Genomic DNA, 20,616 nt, shown 5'->3' with positions numbered 1-20,616 from the left:
TTCTGTTATGTAAACTACCAGTAGAAAGCAATTATTTTAAATTTATTGAAAATGCAGGAGCCCCCTGAACCCCCCCACCAGGGCGCTGCCCCTGGACCCCGCCGGGGGCCTCTAGGACACTCGGCCAATACTTTCTACTTTTTTTTCTGGAGGTGAATATCATGCCTGTCACGTGCAAGAGTGTAAGAATCGTAGCCTGCAATGTGCCAATGCTCCGTTGCCCTGTGCCGATGCAGGCCGTGCTCTCGGCCTTTGGAGCGATGCCTGATCTAATCGAGCCCCAGGCTTATTCCACCAACACATCAGCCTGGACACATTAACCCGCAAACATGCCGCCCCTCACATGACCACCATTCGGCTTCTGTGCTCCCGCAGCCGACCTCGGAACATCGAAAGCGCCGCCAATGTTGCGGGAGGCAAGTCCCCAGCCAGCTCACTGGCAGCGTTCTTTTCCTCCATTTGCCACTGCAGGCATCTTGAAGGAGTGCTTCTGTCAAACATCTGCCCCTCTTTTAAATGCAGTATTGGTTATGTAGGGCAGCATGCCCATCCTCTGATCCATGCTGAATCCTCTGATATAGCTGCAGGATGTCCTCTTGAGAGACTAAGGGCTCTCTTGTCTCCATCTCCTCTGCATCTTGAAGCTCTCTCAACAGTCTCGCTGAGCAATTGTTTCTCACTGAGCAATTCCCCAGTGCCCACTCCTGTTGCCTCCTCTGGGCTTTAATCTCTTCCACTGCACTCCCTCCCGCTGTCAAAATACCAATTTCTCATTAGGTTTTTACATTATTAAATTGAATTGTGTACATTTATAAATTATGCTGTTAATTATTCTGTATTAACATTTCATTTTTAGGATGTTCTGCAACAAAACAATATTCTAATTGAAGAAATGCTTCACCTGATCATGATGGTAGTTGGTAAGGCATTGTCAATTGTCATGTTTCTGTATTATTTCTCCAGATATTTTAACTCGTCACTAATTAAAGTTATCTTGTCAGTGGCGGGAGGAATAATCTGGACCTGTGCATCTTCTGTTATATAATATTGCATATTATAAAACGAAAGCAGAAAAACTGCATGCCTTCCCCTTCAGGGAATAGTATCCGGCTTGGAATAACAAGTGATGTTGTTTTTTTGTTTTTTTTTACTGTTTCATATTTGCTATATTACCATTTTAATCTATTTTGTTTGGGGTTCAGGAGAGCGATATACTGCAGGAGTTGGCCAAGTGTCACCTGAAGATGAAATCAAACGTGAAATTGTCCATCAGCTATGCATAAGACCAATGGCACATAGTGAGCTGGTCAAAGCTTTGCCAGAAGATGTAAGTCTACTGTGTACACAGAAATTGACTTTTATGGCCCATTAACAGCAAGATTATGTAGATGCAGGAGCTCTCTTGGAACTGCCAGCCTGTTAGAGTGTAAATAGAGTGCAGAAGTGAAGCGCTCCATCATTTTTGTCCTTCTGCACTGTTCCAATTATGCTTAATATAAGCTTGAAGAGCTCAGAAATGTATTACATAAAGGAGTAAGCCATACGGATATTAGATATTGAGAAATTATTATTTTGTGTTACCAGCAAGCAAGCTATCCTAATTAGGATTGATGTTCTGAATTACTAAAAAGATATTCATGTATTACTCCTATTTTTGCTTTTCGCTGACGGTGATCAGTTTCCTAAATGGGGGTTCTTTTTTTCTTAGGAGAACAGAGAAACTGGAATGGAGAAGGTCATTGAATCTGTCGCTTATTTCAAGTAAGTTCCATTCTTAATATAAAATATTGGTAGAGATATGGAACTTTGATGTTTAACAACACATAAATGTATTTATTTTTCCATCACAGGAAACCAGGTTTAACAGGAAGAGGCCTTTATGAGCTAAAACGTGAATGTGCCAAGGAATTTAACGTTTTCTTTTACCATTATTCCAGGGCTGATCAATCTAAAGTAAGTCTTCTATAAATGGAAATTAGGTGTATATCTATCTGAACTTCAATTATAATACATGTTAGCAGAGTTAAACTGTGATTGACAAGTTGTGCATTCTCGCTTGCCCTTTCTTTCTGTCCCCTCCATTCTTCTACTCCCCCATCCTGCTGCCCAGTCTTCACTTTTATTAAACTGTGTGATTTAAGTAAAGAACTCATGGATTCCCTTTGTCCATGAGTTCTTTTTAGACAAATAGTTTCTTTCTCAAAGCTGGGATTCACAGAAACTTGAACTGGTTTACTAACAAAAGACAGAAGGTTGTGCTGGAAGGGAGTTATTCAGGCTGATGTCTGTGACCAGTGGAGTTACACAGGGATCTAGACATAAATTAGATGGGGTGGTTAGTAAGTTTGTAGACAACACCAAGATTGCTGGAGTTGCAGTCTGTGAGGAAGTCTGTCACAGTAAATAGCGGGTTATAGATCAGTGACAGACATTATAGAGTTTAATCCAAGCAAATGTGAGGTGTTGCACTTTGGGAGGTCGAATGTAAGGAGAAAGTATACAGTTAATGCCAAGACGCTGATGAACATTAATGTACACAGATTTTGGGGTCCAAATCCCTAGCTTTCTGAAAGTGGCAACACAAGTACATAAGTTGTAAAGACGGCATTTGTATGTTTGCCTTCACTAAACCGGACATTGAATAGAAGGGGCAGGAAGTCATGATGCAGCTCTATGGGACTTTAGTTGGAACACATTTGGAGTATTGTGTGCTGTTCCGGTCACCCCATTATATGAAGGATATGGAAAGGATGCCAGAGGATTTCCAGAATGCTGCCTGGATTAGAGGATGTTAGCTATAAGGAGAGGTTGGACAAACTTTGATTGTTTTCTCTGGAATGCCAGAGGTTGGGGAGAGATCTGATAGACATGTATATAAAATCATGCTAGGCATAGAAAGATAGGGTAGGCAGTCCTAACATGTTTCATTTTAATGTTTTACTTTCTTTAGGCTGAAGAAGCTCAGAGAAAGTTAAGGAAGCAGAATGGAGAAGACACAGGTATATTAAAAAATGTTTTTCTTCCTGCCCTATATCTCAAATATTATGATGCTAATTTTCAGTCTGGAGATGATCTACACTGGTGCGCAGGTTAATCTAGCTCCATGTTTTTATTTTCTATTCTATTATGGTTCTGACAGCTGTCCAACTGGGCAATGTATGGTATACATATAAGCTGTAGGAACTTTGGATATACTGCCATATTGAATAGAATTCCTCATGAGGATCAGATTAGGATTAAGAGTAATGTCGGCTGGCATGTTTGTTCATGTCTTGGATTAATTTAATTTTTCAGTTTGGAAATGGCACACTTTGTGTGTATGCAGGAAGTACTCTTATTTATACCAGAAAAAGAACAAAATTATGTTTACCAAATAAATTTGTGGATATTCACACCATATTTTGTTAGTACTGTCCAATGTTGGCCAAAACCTGTGCCTTACATGATGCAGAAGCTTAATTAGCCATAGTTTTAGCTTGTTTGAGAGTAGGTGAGACAACAATTTTGCATTTGTTCATATTTAACTAAAGAAGAATAGTTTTTAGAAGCAACAAGGTTGGATTGAGATAGAATAAGGAACTTGAACAGCCTGAATGTAAATGCATCGGGGAAGAAGAGAATGGGAAATCTAAGGGAAGCCATTCTCAAAAGGGAGATCTTAAATAGGCGTTCTAAGAAATAGTTAACAGCAAATTGAGAGGAAATTCAAGAGGGTGTTAAATTATCAGTACACCAATGCCATAATGTCTGGAGTAAAACAGGAATTAGAAAAGAGAGAGGAGAAAAGAGTATATGATAGTGGCACTCATTAGAGATAACAATGGTAGAAAAACAATCCATGGAGATGGAGCTAAGTGTGCAGGACCATTGAACTCCAGGCTTCAAAATGTACCAAAGAACTGAATTCTGAAGCAGGTGTCAGAGTGACTGTCCTTGATTGACTTCAAGGCAGCATGTGATTATCTGTAACAGCAAGGAGCCCTGTTAGAGTTGGTCAATGGACATCGGGACAGAAATCCAATGAATTGAGATGTGTTTCACACAGAAGGAAATGGTTGTGGTCATTAAAAGTCCATCTTCCCGGCCATAGAATTATACAGCAGGAGATATGAAGCTCCAGCCTTTTCAATATTTCATCACTGGCCTTTTTTCAATATAAAGCTAGATGGAGTTATGTATTGATTTAAAGTGCTGGACCAACACAGCGGTTTAGGCAGTATCTCTGGAGAACATAGATTGGTACTGTTTCGGGTCAGGACCCTTCTTCAGACTGGCTCCCACCCTGAAACCACACCTATCAATGTTCTCCAAAGATGATGCCTAACCTGCTGAGTTACTCCAGCACTTTGTGTTTTTTATTTTGTAAACCAGTATCTGCAGTTCCTTGCTTCTACCGTTATTTATTGGTTATTGCATTGTATTCAATGTCCTTTGCAATTCATCAATTATTGAAGCTGTCTGTGCTCACTGTATTAGCAACATAACTACAGTAGCTACAAGACATCCCAGACACTTTTCACAGTCCACAAGGTGCAAGTCAGAAGTGTAATTGAATCCTTTCCTCAATGTATACAGCTCCATCAACACTCGCAACCGTACCATATTTAAGAAAGCAGCGTGCTTGATTGATAGCTTATCTAACAAGCTTAATATTTATTTTGTTCCATGGTCGTGGAAGTATGTTCAATGTTCCAAAGGCAGTGCAGATACAAGCTGGGCTCTTTTGGTAACATTTCCCAAAAATCTAATCTCAACACAAAGTACAACAAAAGCAACGGGCACATGGGAACAGCACCACCATTCTAAATATATGACTTCATTGCCACTTCCCAAAAATTAATTAAAAAAATTTAAAATAATGCCAGTTAGCAAGCCATAAATAATGTAAAGAAGGAACTGGGATTCAATACGAGAGAAGCAGAAATGAAAAACGGGGAAGTGAAGCCAAACTTGTACCACCTTGGACCGGCATCATAAAGGGTACTGCATAGAGTGGTTGAAAAATGATATGGAGGCACTGAAAAAAGGTGCTGAGAAGATTGTAAGCATGACACCAAAAATGCAAGAGCATGCACACTGTGGAAACAAGAACAGGCTTGAGAATAGAAGGCCGAGGAATGATATTGCAAAGGTTTTGACAATGTATAATTTGTTTTGTGGATGAAACTTCCACTTCTGGGGACGAGTGTTACTTGAGGTCATCAATTTAATATGGTCACCAAGAAACCCAGTAAGGAAGTAAAAATAAACTTTAAATGAGTTGTTAGAATGTAGAACTCGCTGTCACAGAAAATGGGTGAAGCAAGTGGAATGCATGCATTTAAGCCGAATGCTGGATATGCATATTAGGGAGATGGAAAAATAGGGACATTTTGATTGATTTAGATGAAGGAAAATGTAGGCTGAAGTGTATGGACTGGTATTGCCAAATGGCCTCTGTTTGTGTAATTTATCCCACATCAGTTTATGTTGTAAATAAAATGGTTCTCTCGTACTCAACATGTCAGACAGTGTCTGAGAAAAGAAAAATTGAGTTAGCCTGAATCTTTCTTCATAGATCCAGTCTCATCTACAATATATTTACTGTTTTGTTCCCAGATTTCAAGCATCTATCATACTTTGCTTATGGATTTGTGCTGTGAATTCTTGGGATACTCACTTGTCATTCTTACAATCTTGGGATACTCAGTCGTCATTCAGTAGATGTGTTCCTCTGATGCAAACTGAGAAATACAACTGTGGTGCTGTGTAACATGTGCCCTTTTACCTGTTCTCTTCCTGTTGGCTAGATATCCAAATGCTCCTTCCAATTGAAACAGTATTCACCTGTATTGCTTCTAGTTGACATTATTGTATTCGGTACTCGCAATGTGGTCTCTTCTACTTTGTGATAACTAAATGAAGATTGGTTGACAGCTTTGTGAGGCACATCCATTCAGCCCATAAGGATGATCCTGAGCCTCCTGTTGCCTTTGTACCGTATTCCATCCCTGCTCAAATGTGTGTCTGTGGCTTCCTAATATGGTTCAATTACAGCTGAACATATCAAAACCTGATGTTGGAGATAATTAGCATATTTGCCAGCATCTTCGGAAGAGAAACAGAAAAGCCTTCAACATAAAGCATTAACACTGCATCTCTTTCTATAGTGCCTGGCCTGCTGAGTATACACAGGGATTTTCTGTTTTGATTCCAGCTTCAGCAGCTTTTTGATTTTCATTCAAAGCTGAATGTGAACTTGAAGAGCAACATCTCATTTTAAGATGGCACACACCAGGTTTCATGACATTTAGGAATTCAACAATATTCTAGATTAGTCAATACATTCTTGTATCTTGCATTTTGCTCTTGCTCTTTCAGTCAGCTCCAATACGACCATACAATTGCTCCTGGTTTCTATCCTATTCCTACCATTCATTTCTTTGTTGCTTTATGTATGTTTAATCATTTATAACATGCGGACTGCTGAAAGATTTCGGATAGATGATTACTCTCTTTCTCTTTGCATCTGTTCATAGTATTTGCAGTAATTTGTTTTTATTTCATAACTGGACATGTAGCACTTCAGGGAGTCATTGATTTGCTATATGAACCTTTGCAACATAACTGTTATATTCATGAACGTTATTTCCAGGGCCTGATCAAGTGTTTCCTTGGGCATTGTGGGAAGCAAGGGAAGAAAATGAAAGGACCCTACAGAGATATTTACGCCATCTTTTGAATTGGATGAGATATTGGCAGACTGGAGGGTGGCTACTGTTGTGCCTTTATTTAGGAAGGACTACAAGAACAAATCTGGGATCTACAAGCCAGTGAGCCTAACACCCAGTGGTGGTAAAGGTATTGGAGGGAATTCTGATGGACAGGACCCATCAGCAATGTCAGCTAATATGGAAGGTTATTGAATCTAGGATAAGCTAGCCAATTTGGATACAACATTGGCTGGGTGGTATAGGGGAGAGGGAGGTAGTGGAGCGTTGTTATTCAGATTGGAGGCCTGTGACCGTTGGTGTGCCACAGGAATTGCTTTTGGGTCCACTGTTATTTGTCATCAATATTAACGATTCGGATGTTAATATAGTTTGCGGGTTATACCAAAATTCTTCTTCTTGCAAATGGCGTGCACAGCCTAAAGTTGGAGGACAACTTGTTCCATTTGATCTAATTTGATTGTGCACGACGGGTTGATTGCATTCGTTGAAACAGGGCGGACCACGTGAAGATTGCAATCTCCCCATCACCCCATACCAAAATTAATGGTGTGATGGTCTGCGAAGTAGGGTTTATTAGATCACAAGAAGATCTGGGGATCATGATCTGGGGAAGTGCAGCAAGGAATCTCAGATGGAATTTAACTCTATGTGTGAGGTATAGCATTTTTGGTAAGTTTAACCGGGGTAGGACTTGCAAAGTAAATGGTAGGGTCATTTGTTGAGTGCTGTAGAACAGAGAGACCAAGGATTTCAGGTGCACAGTTCCCTAAGTGGTGATACGGATAAGACTGTGGTAAAGAAGGTGTGTCGCATTCCTAACTTCATTGGACAAGGAATTGAGTACTGGAGTTGCAACGTCATTGTTTGAACTGCACAAGTTGTTGGTGAGACCACACTTGGTATTGTATGCAGTTCTCGTCGCCCAGCTATAGAAAAAATGTCATGAAGCTGGAAAGAGTGTAGAAAAAGGATGTTGCACAGAACTGGAGGGCTTGAGTTCTAAGGAGAGGTTGAATAAACTGGGACTTTTTTCCCTGGAGTGTGGGAGGTTGAGCAGTGACATTAGAGATATACAAAATCTTGAGGGACGTGGATTAGATGAATGGTTACTGTCTTTCTCTCAGTTCAGGGAAGCCTAAAACTGTAAGGCATAAGTTTAAGGTGATAAGGGTTAGATTTAAAAGGGACTCGATGGGCAACTTTCTCCATGCAGAGGATGGTTGAGTTTATGGAATGAGCTGCCAGATGAGCAGTAAAGGTATGTATAATTACAATGTTTAATAGATGTTTGGACAGGCACACGGAGAGAAAAGGCTGAGAGGGTAATGGGCCAATTCCAGGCAAGTGAGACCAGCTCAAATAGTCATTTTGTTTTGCATGGATGAGTTTGACCGATCAGCTAATATCTGTGCTCTTTATTTCTATGACTGTTCAGAAATTAATCATTGAATTGAATCACATTTTGTTGAATTCAGCAATCCACGATAATTTGAGCATTGCTTCAAATGCTAAAAATATTCATGAAACTGTTCTTTATTTTAGCTCTTCCACCTCCTGTACTTCCTCAGTTTTGCCCTTTGTTTGCCAGCCTGGTAAACCTCCTTCAGTCAGATGTCTACGTGTACATTCTGAGGACAGTGTTGCAGTGGGTTGTGGAGCCGAATGGACATGCATGGACTGAGAGCATGTTACAGAGGGTAAGCTTTGCCAATTTTGTCCTCAAGTTGCACATGTTTAGTGTTGAATATCACCTCAACTTAGCTAAAATATAATTTAGAAACAAGGAACTGCAGATGCTGATTTACAAAAGAAGACAGAAAGTGCTGGATTAACTCAGCAGGCCAAGCTGCCTCTCAGGAGAACATGGATGGGAGACTGAAAAAAGTTCCGACACGTCACCCACCCATGTTCTCCTGAGATGCCCCCTGACCTGCTTAGTTACTCAAGAAATCTGTCTTCTAAAATATAATTGATTTAACAGGGCCTTTCTGCCTTAAAGTCATCTTGGCTGACATGGGCAAGGTTAAGGGCCTGTTTCTGTGCTGTGTAACTCTGATATCAAATTGTAATAAAACTATATGGAACTTCTATAAATTTGAGGTTTATATATAATTTTCATTTCGTCAGGCAGTTTATGAAATTCTTTCAGTGTCACCAGCTGGCACCTGTTTGTAGGTGCCTGGAAGTGCATTATTTTGATCCTGTAGAAAAGTGTTTGCCTGTCATTTAATAAAAACCTATGATGGTACTACTGAGTTTGAGGGTGCCTTAGAAAAGTTAGCGCATGAGGTGAAATCCTACAACACCGACATGTAGATCACATTGTTTCAATCATAGCTTTTCAAAGACAATTGTTTCCTTCACAGCTTTTCAAAGCTCATTTATTTTATTTAGATTGTGTTCGCATAGATGGCTTTTCATTGTCTCGTAAACATGTTAATGTAGGTTTTGCACTTGATTGGAATGGCTTTACTTGAAGAGAAACAACAATTAGAAAGTGCTAATGAAGACAGTGATTTTACTTTTAACTTCACATCAAAAGTTTCACGTACGTATACATTGTGGAAAAATGTTGTGCAATTTTGTGAGGAATAAAACACTGATGCGAGAAAGGTGTGATTTTTCTAATTTTCTAATTCGGGTTTTTCACCTTCTTATTTCAATAAGTTCTAAAATATAAAATTATATTTTAATTTATAAAAAATAATCTAAGTTATTGTTTAGTCACAATGCTGAGTATTATTTGTTTTTGTAAACTGATTTGTCCAAGAATGAAAGTCTTGGTGTTTGCGCTAAATTTACTTGCAATGCTTTTAATTATCCCTTTCGATTGAATGGGATGCCTCTGCATTTACCTGTTATTTAATTGTTATTTTCAAATTGGCTTTACATCCTGTAAATAGAATACAGTAATATAGTCTGTGACTTTGATCACAGATCATATAACTTTATTTTTCCCTACTACTTTTGCTATCCCCATCCACTACACACACACACACACACACACACACACACACACACACACACACACACACACACACACACACACACACACACACACACACACACACACACACACACACACACACACACACACACACACACACACACACACACACACACACACACACACACACACACCCCACCACCCCCACCCACCCACCCACCACTTTGTTCTTTTCAATTCCTTTTACGTAGCTTTTTAAGATGAGCCCAAGTGTGGTTTGCAGAAGCTAGAGGAGAGTTTATCCAATTTTATGTTTCTAATGTGGCTGTTGGTCTTTTTCTTGAAAACATAAATTAAATTATCTTGAAGCTTTATCAATATGTTTAAAAGATACTTTATTTCATGAGGTTTTGCCTAAATCTGTATAATTTGCGCATTATCATATAGCTTACTTTGACAATATTCGGCAGGTCCTGGGGAAGCTCCAGAAAACTCACCAAGTATTTTGGCAATGCTGGAAACCTTGCAAAATGCTCCCCATTTAGAGGTTTATAAGGACATGGTCAAATGGGTACTTAAGGTATGTTTTAGCAGTGTTAATCCGTTAAACTTCGGTTTCATATGAATTTATTCACAATTAATCAATACAGATTTGAACAAAAATACCTAGGAGGAAGATATGTTAACTGTTAAATAAACTCTCCTATTTCCTGAAATGCAGTTTTATCTCTCTGCTCCTATCTCTATTTCTGTATGTATGGGAAATAAATTGAACTTACTTTGTGTGAGCCTAGGCTTCTTCAGTACCAAAGGAGATCTCTAACAAGTGTACACTAATGCAGAATTGGCACTGTAACATTAGAATTTAATGTATGTTTACTCAAATTCCATTAACTGAGAATGTGAGAACGTTTTCTTTCTCTGCCTAGATTTGGGTGCGCTTGTTGCATAACACCAATCAATGGTGAAGTGGTGTATCTAATATTGTTCCAAATGGATTAAATAATGATAATTCACCCAAAAGGGTATTTATTCCGATGCAGCCTTGAATAGTAGGATGAAGTTTGCTTTGTCTTACTGTTATCTTAGCTCCATGCCTTAACCAGTGTGCTTTCTGCTGATACTACTAACAACAGCAGTTGTGAAAGAGTTCAGTGATCTACGTCTTGTTCTCTCGCACATAATCACATGCTGCATTAATTTTTGTTAGCACTATTTATCAGTTTGGCCACGTAATCAAATTGGCACAGTGCAGGTTGTGGCGCCTTGCAAGATCATCTGTTGGCTCGAAATAAATCATTTGGACGATGGGATAGAAAATTATGCTTTCCTGGCGTACATAGAAAATAGGTGCAGGAGTAGGCCATTCAATATGATCATGGCTGATCATCCAACTCAGTATCCCATACCTGCCTTCTCTCCATACCCCCTGATCCCTTTAGCCACAAGGGCCACATCTAACTCCTTCTTAATTATAGCCAATGAACTGGCGTCAACTACCTTCTGTGGCAGAGAATTCCACAGATTCACCACTCTCTGTGTAAAAAATGTTTTTCTCATCTCGGTCCTAAAAGACTTCCCTCTTATCCTTAAACTGTGACCCCTTGTTCTGGACTTCCCCACATCGGGAACAATCTTCCTGCATCTAGCCTGTCCAACCCCTTAAGAATTTTGTAAGTTTCTATAAGATCCCCCCTCAATCTTCTAAATTCTAGCGAGTACAAGCCGAGTCTATCCAGTCTTTCTTCATATGAAAGTCCTGCTATCCCAGGAATCAGTCTGGTGAACCTTCTCTGTACTCCCTCTATGGCAAGAATGTCTTTCCTCAGATTAGGAGACCAAAACTGTACACAATACTCCAGGTGTGGTCTCACCAAGACCTTGTACGTACTCAAATCCTTTTGCTATGAATGCTAACATACCATTCGCTTTCTTCACTGCCTGCTGCACCTGCATGCCTACTTTCAATGACTGGTGTACCATGACACCCAGGTCTCGTTGCATCTCCCCTTTTCCTAATTGGCCACCATTCAGATAATAAGTGGCACCAAGAAGTGGCACTCTTAGCAGTATGGACTGAAGTATTCTGGTACAAAGCAATGTTAATAGATCAAGTCAAATTAAGGCTGCTCATTTCACTGTCTCACACTAGGGCACCATATATTACACTTGTTGACCTACTCCTGACAGTGGGGTGAAAGCTACAATTTACCTTTGGAAGGGGCATCATATATTCTGTAAAAGTAATTCATTTAATTTTATAAAGAGACCTGACCCTCCAAACCCAAACATCAAAGTTCATGTCTTTATACATATTTTTAGGAAATCCATAAGAAAATGTACTAATTTAATGACAAAATAAATTGGTGATGAAAATTTAACATTATGAATTTTGTTCCAAAGCTTTTTGGACTTATTAAGAAGTTGAGAGAGCGGAATAACTCGGCACCCGTCATGGAGGTAGAAGGGCACAGTGTGGATGAGGTATGAATGAATAGAAGACCATTACAAATTTACATTAATAATGCAAAATGTATCTGCTTAATATTATAGATTTAAATTTTAAGAGGAATTATTTTTTTAAACTTGTGGATTCAAATATTTAAAAAAATAATTGGAAGTAATACAATGCTCTTGCTGTATGACGTGAGTATTTGACAATTTGTAATGCCACTGTTCTTTGTTTAGTGTTTGCGAGATAAAGATAAAGCCGATCGAAAGCGGAAAGCTGAAATTGCTCGCCTGCGTCGAGAGAAGATAATGGCTCAGATGTCAGAAATGCAGAGGCATTTTATAGATGAAAATAGGGAATTATTTCAACAAACGTTAGAAGAACTAGAAGCTTCATCTTCCACAGCACCTGACAACAGGTAAATGGAAAATAATTTTCTCATGCATTCTTGCATAGAAGCAAAACATGCTATTAAACAGACAAAATAGGAAATTCCTACTTTGAAATTATTATATAAGCATATCAGCTTTCCCAAACATAAACTGTTTTTCAGTTTAACATAGTTGCTCATGCTGACATGTAATGCATGACTTTCTCCTTTTATTAATTCACACTGACATTACTGCAGTTAGTCATAATTTCACCACCACTTTTGACACAATCATAATCAGATTGATTACTCTCTCACATTTTTATTTCTTACTTCTATTCACTCAAGTAGTACCTTGGGCAGTTCTCATCTCTTCATTCAAGTGCAAGCTACAAAATCATGTGCTAATGTTGTCTTTTTTTTCTTCTAGCCCAATAGTTCCTGATGCAGCATTGATTGCTTTGGGTCCGAAACAAACAAAGGTTTTTGACAAGAAGCAAATTGTAACCTGTATCTTGTGTCAAGAAGAACAAGAGATTAAACTGAACAGCAAAGCAATGGTTTTGGCATCTTTTGTTCAAAGGTCAACAGTCTTATCTAAGAACAGGTCGAGAACCATTCAAGATCCAGGTAATTTTTCACATTAGATTTCTGTAGCCTAGGGTTAGATTTAAAGGATTTTATTCATTGCGATATCAATAGTTCTATTTATATTCTCCACTTTACAAAAAGGAAAATGGCAGACTAACTTTGTTGGGATATTTTTTTAATTGCTATTCATCCCATTCAAGGAATATTAAGTGCCATGTTCAGCCTGTTGAGCTAAAATAAGTATATTCTAATTGCCTGAAGCAAAACAGTATTGTTTAAAAATCATAGTGCTTGGGAAGCATTATTTTTCAAATTCTGCATTTGAATTCAGTGTTGAAATTATTCTCATTGTGCTTTAATTTTTATTTATTAGAAAACTATGATCCATTGTTCATGCAGCCAGATTTGGCCTGTGGCACCCACATTGGTAGCTGTGGACACATCATGCATGCCCACTGTTGGCAGAGGTTAGTATGACATCTTAATAACAGGAAGTTCCTGCCACCACGCAAACTGCTAATATTTTTTCAGGGCTTATCTTTACAAATGATGTAGGAGCAAGTTATAAAAAATTGAACAGCAAATCAAAATGCTGGAATCTTAATTGAGAAACATATGCCTGCACATGATAACCTGAAATGGAAAAAAAAAGAGTATTGTGGACACAGAACAGGTTAGGCAACATCTATGGAGAGAGATATTTAAGAATGAACTGCAGTTGCTGGAAAAATTGACGGTAGACAAAAATGCTGGAGAAACTCAGTGGGTGAGGCCGCATCTATGGAGCAAAGGAATAGGTGACATTTCGGGCCGAGACCCTTCTTCAGACCCTTTTTCTGTGGAGAGAGAAACAATTTTGATTCGGGCTGATAATGTGAAACGTTCCCCTGATTTTCTCAGGTGGTGGATGTTGAATTCCCATTTTTTTTTGTACTGGTAAAATCTGAGAAGTTATTGTGCTGAAAAGTTAGGTCTATTTTTCTCTTCACAGATACTACATGATCTACTGTGTATTTTTAGTTGAATATTTTCAGTTATCACGGGAATCTTAAATTGGTCACTATCTAATGTTGCTGCCTGGAAAATTGCTTCTGAAGCAGCGATATAAAAATTGTCATGATTGATTGATTACAACACATTTCAATTTATCTACTGAAGCCATATACCTATGTAACATTTCACAGTTTTATTTGTTGGGATGTAATGTTAAAATTGTACAAGGCATTGGTGAGGCCAATTCTGGAGTATGGTGTACAATTTTGGTCGCCTAATTATAGGAAGGATGTCAACAAAATAGAGAGAGTGCAGAGGAGATTTACTAGAATGTTGCCTGGGTTTCAGCAACTAAGTTACAGAGAAAGGTTGAACAAGTTAGGGCTTTATTCTTTGGAGCGCAGAAGGTTAAGGGGGGACTTGATAGAGGTTTTTAAAATGATAAGAGGGATAGACAGAGTTGACGTGGAAAAGCTTTTCCCACTGAGAGTAGGGAAGATTCAAACAAGGGGACATGACTTGAGAATTAAGGGACTGAAGTTTAGGGGTAACATGAGGGAGAACTTCTTTACTCAGAGAGTGGTAGCTGTGTGGAATGAGCTTCCAGTGAGGGTGGTGGAGGCAGGTTCGTTTTTATCATTTAAAAATAAATTGGATAGTTATATGGACGGGAAGGAAATGGAGGGTTATGGTCTGAGCGCAGGTATATGGGACTAGGGGAGATTATGTGTTCGGCACGGACTAGAAGGGTCGAGATGGCCTGTTTCCGTGCTGTAATTGTTATATGGTTTATGTTCGCTCTTTAGCTTGGCTTCTGTGATAAACTAGGTTTATTACGAGTTGGAAACAGAAATTTGTTCCTGTTTAGTAATGATAAGCCTCAAGCCTGACGGCATTATATTTAATCACACTGACTGTCATCATTTGAACCAGTCAGGATGTTCCATGGAGGATCTTGGGTCGAAATGCAGTTTTTTTTTTTTTTTATTGTTTTTTTTAATTTTACACAGTTCTATCCTACATTCTATTGATTTCTTCGAATGGAAGGTGGGATTTTCAGCTCTGTATTTTTATTTACATACCTGCTCAAACACAGGAGTAATTTCTCAAATTTTGTTTGTAGGCAGAGTGCTGCATAAGTTGTATTTAAATATAGGATTGTCAAATTAAACATTTTTCTTCTTGCAGTTACTTTGATGCAGTTCAAGCAAAAGAGCAAAGGAGACAGCAGAGATTAAGGGTGCATACGAGCTACGATGTGGAGAATGGGGAATTTCTTTGTCCTCTGTGTGAATGTTTGAGCAACACTGTTATACCTTTACTTCCTTTGTCTTGGAGCCTACAGAGCAGGTAAGCTTATATTATCTGTCAAACATTGTGCATGCTGAGTAACTCTTTTCACCATATGCCCACAATACAGCGTATGAGGAAGCACAGACTATGAGCAACAGCTCCAGGTGTTGATTGAAGTCGGAGTACGAGCAAATATATTTGTTTCCCTGACAAAATCCAACAATCCAAGTCATAGAGACATGAAACCATGCTCCAATCAACTGGCCACAGCCTTCACTGATAAATTGTGACTTTTCTCAATGATTACAGCCCTGTAGCTCAAACATCGACCCTAGTAAAGTTCTTTGAATGAGTACCAATGGGCCAGATCTGTGCCAGTCTCCTTGATAATCTAGACACCCCAACCAATAGTTGCTACTAGTTTAATAGTAAGATGCTGGTGAATGCTGATGCTTTTATCATCATTACATCCACAGGATCTGGGTGGTTAAGTTTACACCATTTACAGCCAATGTGCCACTTTTCTATCAACATCTGTGGAGGCAAAGGGGTGGTCAACATTTTGAGTCAATACCCTGCATCAGTCATGGTGCAGTCTTGGCCCAAAATGTCGACCATCCCTTTGCCTTCACAGATGCTGCTTGACCCATTGACTTTTTCAGATTCAGATTCAATTTTAATTGTCATTGTCAGTGTACAGTACAGAGACAACGAAATGCATTTACAGAGACAACGAAATGCTATTATTATTTTGCTCCAGATTCCAGCACCTGCTCTCTCCTGTGTCTCTATGCCACTTAACTACGAATTTATGCACACAACCAGTGTCCGATGACAATTACGCATTTTTTTTTCTTGGATTATTTTAAATGTGGAATAGTACTTTAAAATACTTTGAGTTTTGACAGTTACTCTAATGCTCCAAAAATTATGAATGACTTTATTTTTTTAACATTAGCATTGTATTTCCTCCTTGGTCATTGTTGCTATGAAAAAAACAGTGAGCTACTGTGTTCATGTGTTTTCAGTGACAATTCAAGAAGCTTTTCGGGTATCCCTGTATTATCCCAATGGCTAAAATGTACTTTGCAACAGTCGAAAGTCCTGAAGAAAATCGATGAAAAGCAGCCAATATCTGGTAATGTCTTAAAAAATTCCAAATGATGCATGCCTAATTACATAATTCTTGATCCTAGAAATGGAATTTACTGTGATTATCATTAGAATCTTTCAAAATTAAATAGCTTATGTCTGTGGTGCAAGATTGGCCAAAGCCATGGTTATTGAATACTGAGAGAAAAAGTTTGCAATCCATAAAAAAAAACTTTATATATAGACTTTTAAGAATGAATTTATTATTGGATGGGTTTAAATAACTCACACATTCAGTCCTCTAAATGTTTCCTTCATAAGAAACAGTTTGCAAAACTGCTTGTGTCTACCATAAGGGACTACTATTTACCCAATCTTTCTCGGGTAGATGTTAAGATGAAATATATCAAGGGCATTAGATAAAGCATGATGTACTCGAATATTATTTAATTATTTCCTGTAAATTAAAATATTTTAAGTTGAACGGCTTATTTTAAAATCCTGCGCTCTGAAGAAGTTTGATAAAAGATATGAAGTCAAGGAGCACAAAACAACCCATTTGATTGGCACCCTCATCCTAAACATTTATTTTCTCTAACACTGGAGCACAGTGATCGCAGCACATACATCTCTAAAATTCACTACATTTACTTGCCTATTCTGACTGCTTCCCCCAAAATATCAGTCTATCATTGCCTTTGACTCCATCTAGGAGTTTGCAAAATAATAATGTTTGCACCTTCAGTTGAAAGTCACCAATAACACGAGGAGGCACTACCTTTACAAACAGACATGAGCAATAAATGCCCTCACCCTGTTAATAAATCATATTTTTAACAAGTGTGGCTTCCCTGTTGCAGACTACCTGATGCTATTTTTTGTCTTCTGCAAAATTCCTCATTTTGTAGACCAATCCATAGCATTTGCATGGTGAAAATCCTCTCCAAATATTAAACTCATAACAAGGGGGAAGGTTAGAATTAGAATTAGAATTTCCTTTATTGTCATTCAGACCTTAAGGACTGAACAAAATTTCGTGCCTGCAGTCATACATACAATAATACAATAATAAACAACAATAAACACAAATTAACATCCACCACAGTGAGTCCTCCAAGCACCTCCTCACTGTGGTGGAGGCAAAAATCTTAGGGCTGCAGTCTCTTCCCTCCTCTTCTCCCTCTGCGCTGAGGCGATACCCCACCGGGCGATGGTACAAACAGTCCCGCGGCTCACCGAACCCCGCAAACGGGCCGGCTCAAACACCGCGGCCCGGGGTGGTCGAAGCTGCTGCCCTCCAGTCCAGCGGACGCAGCCGCTGGCCCGCGGCTGAACCCCGGCCGCCGCCAGAACGCCGTCCCAGCCACCGGAGCACCATTCCAGCCCCGAGCCGGATCGCCCTCACGTGAGTGCCGTTCCACCCTCGGGCTGGGCCGCTCTGACGGGAGCGCAGTACCTCCCTCGAGCTGGGCCGCTCCGACGGGAGCGCCGTTCCACCCTCGAGCTGGGCCGCTCCGACGTGAGTGCCGTTCCACCCTCGGGCTGGGCCGCCCCGACGTGAGTGCCGTTCCACCCTCGGGCTGGGCTGCCCCGACGGGAGCGCCGTTCCACCCTCGGGCTTGGTCGCCCCGATGGGCGCGCCACAACCCCTCACGGGAGAGTCTCAGCCCCGCGCCAGGCCGCCCTCACGGGAGCGAGCCCAGGGCAAGTCCTGACTGGCTCTGCCTCCGGAGTCTCGAGGCAGAGAAGGGGGATACGACAAAAAAGTTTCATTCCCCCGAAGGGAGAGACAGCAAGCCCTGTTTCAACTCCCCCCCCCCCCCCCCCCCCCCCCCCCCCACATAAACACACCTAAAACACAAAAAAAAACTTAACTAGACAAATCGAAAAAAAAACACTAAAAAAGTAAAAACAAACGGACTGCGGGCGAGCCGCTGCTGCCAGGACAGCGCCGCCACTTCCAGTAACAGAACGGTTGCAAACACTAACCAGGTTAGATAAATGTTAAAAGGTTATTCTGATCAGTTCTCGTTCATCAATCTTTGTATGGAGGATGTTTTTTTTTTCCAATTGCTAAAAAGCAAGCTAAAGTAGCTTTTGATGATTATCATGTGAGAAAAGCTAGATGTAATTAATCATTAACGTAAAAAATATGGCTATTCTTTCTTATGGGGGTTGATTCTTAAATCTGGTTAACAAATTCCAAATGAGAAATAATTGTGAAGCCAAAATCTTAACTGTTAGTCCTTAGAAACAAGGCAATGCTCTGCTCCATCTTTCCGGCCAAGAAGGATTTTGAATATATTTTGCCCGTGGTTTCTAAATATTCACGACTGTCCTTTGGGTTAAGGTTAAATATTTTGGAATATTGCATGGAGTTTTGGTTGCCCCATTGCAAGAAGAATGTGGAGGATTTGGAAAGGGTACAAGATGGGGTTTATTAGAATGATGTGTTCAAGAAGGAACTGCAGATGCTGGAAGATCGAAGGTACACAAAATTGCTGAAGAAACTCAGCGGGTGCAGCAGCATCTATGGAGCGAAGAAAGGGTTTCGGCCCGAAACGTCGCCTATTTTCTTCGCTCCATAGATGCTGCTGCACCCGCTGAGTTTCTCCAGCAATTTTGTGTACCTTTTATTAGAATTATGCCTGGATTAGAGGGAGAAGATTAGATGCCTGGATTAGAGATTCAGGGAGAAGTTGAACTGGCTTGGATTGTTTTCCTTGGAATGCCGGAGGTTGTGGGAAGACCTGATTGTATATAAAATTATGAGATGCATAGATGGGGTCAGAACCTTTTTCGCAGGATGGAAAGATCAAATACTAAAGGCCATAGCTTTAAGGTGAGAGGGACAAAGTTAAAAGAGATATGCTAGACAAGTTTGTTTTTACACATAGTGTGTTGCGTGCCTAGAACGCAGTGCAGGGGTGGTTGCCGAGGCAGTTATAGAAGCATTTAAGAGTCTTTTGGATCGGTATATGGATCTGAATGGAATGGAGGGAAATGGATTATGTGCAGGCAGATAATAGTTGGTCTTGACCTTGACATGTTCGGCACAGACATTATGGGCTGAAGGGCCTGTTCTTGTTTACTGTATTGTTCAATGTTCTATTTCAATGTTTTAACAATAAAGTGTTTAACAAACATGCATCGTATCCTGATTTAGCAGATAACACCAATGCCAGCCTAGAAGGAATTGAACCCCTTGACAGATTTCGACCTGATGTAAAACCAAAGTATGTATTTTGACCATTCTGCGATTCTCAAAAAATAATCCTTATTTTGCTGATTGAATCACAGAATACTGTTTTAGCAAAATGTAAATTAAAATGAATCGACAGCCTATATTGTGACAGTAATTTTATCTTTCAAAATACAATTAGATTGTTTATATAGTTATCATGCGGGCTGGTGTATGTTTAAGATAATTTAGCTGATGCAAGCTCACAATGTCCCACTTCTGGCACATGTTTATTGGTATATTTTTAACATAATGATAAAGGCACTGGACACTTGATTGTTGAATAAATGTACACATAATCGGTTGGAAACAACAACTCTGTTTGACTTTCCTACTTCATAATGTGGCTGCACTGGGTGATGGGCAACGCACTACATAACCTTCGGCTCTTGGGGGGGGTCACGTGTCCCGGTGACGATATATAGGGGTCACGGTTTGGTCATGGGTGCCCCTGCGATGTATTTAAAGATTAATCGTGTGCGCACAGTGTTGGTGAGTGAGGAAAGTTAGTGTTGAATAAAGAACTAGTATTTCGGACAAACCGTGCCTGCCTCGTTCTTTAACGGACAACTCCCCATCCGCTACAATGCAATGCTTATTGAGCCTAGTGCTGGGTTAAGAATCACTTGGCCAGATGTATATCCTTGCTAGTTGTTTCTATATATTACCTGTAACCTACAGTAGCTGGTTGATGCGTATTTTTGTACAATATTTCTTGCAAACGTGCTTTATTTTCATTAGGAATCCTTATTCAGATAGCATCAAGGAGATGCTTACAACATTGGCTACAGCAACATACAAAGTGGGGCTGAAGGTTCATCCCAACGATCAGGACCCACGTGTTCCTATACTGTGCTGGGGAGGCTGTGCATACACAATTCAAACAACAGGTTAGTCATGGTGCATTCAACCATACAGTGTGTT

The 20,616-nt window shown here is 39.8% G+C and overlaps 1 protein-coding gene across 3 annotated transcripts in view; it reads left to right on the top strand.

Moving 5' to 3' along the window:
- The window catches only part of ubr2 (ubiquitin protein ligase E3 component n-recognin 2), a 90,867-nt gene that overhangs the window by 53,729 nt on the left and 16,522 nt on the right, over positions 1-20,616 (top strand). For 2 of the 3 annotated variants that reach the window (XM_055639683.1, XM_055639684.1), the window contains exons 20-35: positions 857-920; positions 1,203-1,327; positions 1,709-1,761; positions 1,851-1,953; positions 2,951-2,999; positions 8,256-8,410; positions 9,159-9,261; positions 10,131-10,240; positions 12,064-12,144; positions 12,349-12,530; positions 12,913-13,112; positions 13,447-13,540; positions 15,255-15,416; positions 16,388-16,497; positions 19,618-19,687; positions 20,434-20,582. In XM_055639683.1, coding sequence (XP_055495658.1) covers positions 857-920; positions 1,203-1,327; positions 1,709-1,761; positions 1,851-1,953; positions 2,951-2,999; positions 8,256-8,410; positions 9,159-9,261; positions 10,131-10,240; positions 12,064-12,144; positions 12,349-12,530; positions 12,913-13,112; positions 13,447-13,540; positions 15,255-15,416; positions 16,388-16,497; positions 19,618-19,687; positions 20,434-20,582 — 1,810 coding nt within the window. The remainder of the gene's footprint in view (positions 1-856; positions 921-1,202; positions 1,328-1,708; positions 1,762-1,850; positions 1,954-2,950; positions 3,000-8,255; positions 8,411-9,158; positions 9,262-10,130; positions 10,241-12,063; positions 12,145-12,348; positions 12,531-12,912; positions 13,113-13,446; positions 13,541-15,254; positions 15,417-16,387; positions 16,498-19,617; positions 19,688-20,433; positions 20,583-20,616) is intronic. The other variant, XM_055639685.1, reaches the window with a different exon arrangement.

Source organism: Leucoraja erinacea, chromosome 8, assembly GCF_028641065.1.
Source record: "Leucoraja erinacea ecotype New England chromosome 8, Leri_hhj_1, whole genome shotgun sequence".
NCBI classification, from domain to species: Eukaryota; Metazoa; Chordata; class Chondrichthyes; order Rajiformes; family Rajidae; genus Leucoraja; species Leucoraja erinaceus.
The sequence above is the reverse complement of the archived record's forward strand: the minus strand, read 5'-3'. Positions and strand labels throughout refer to the sequence as shown.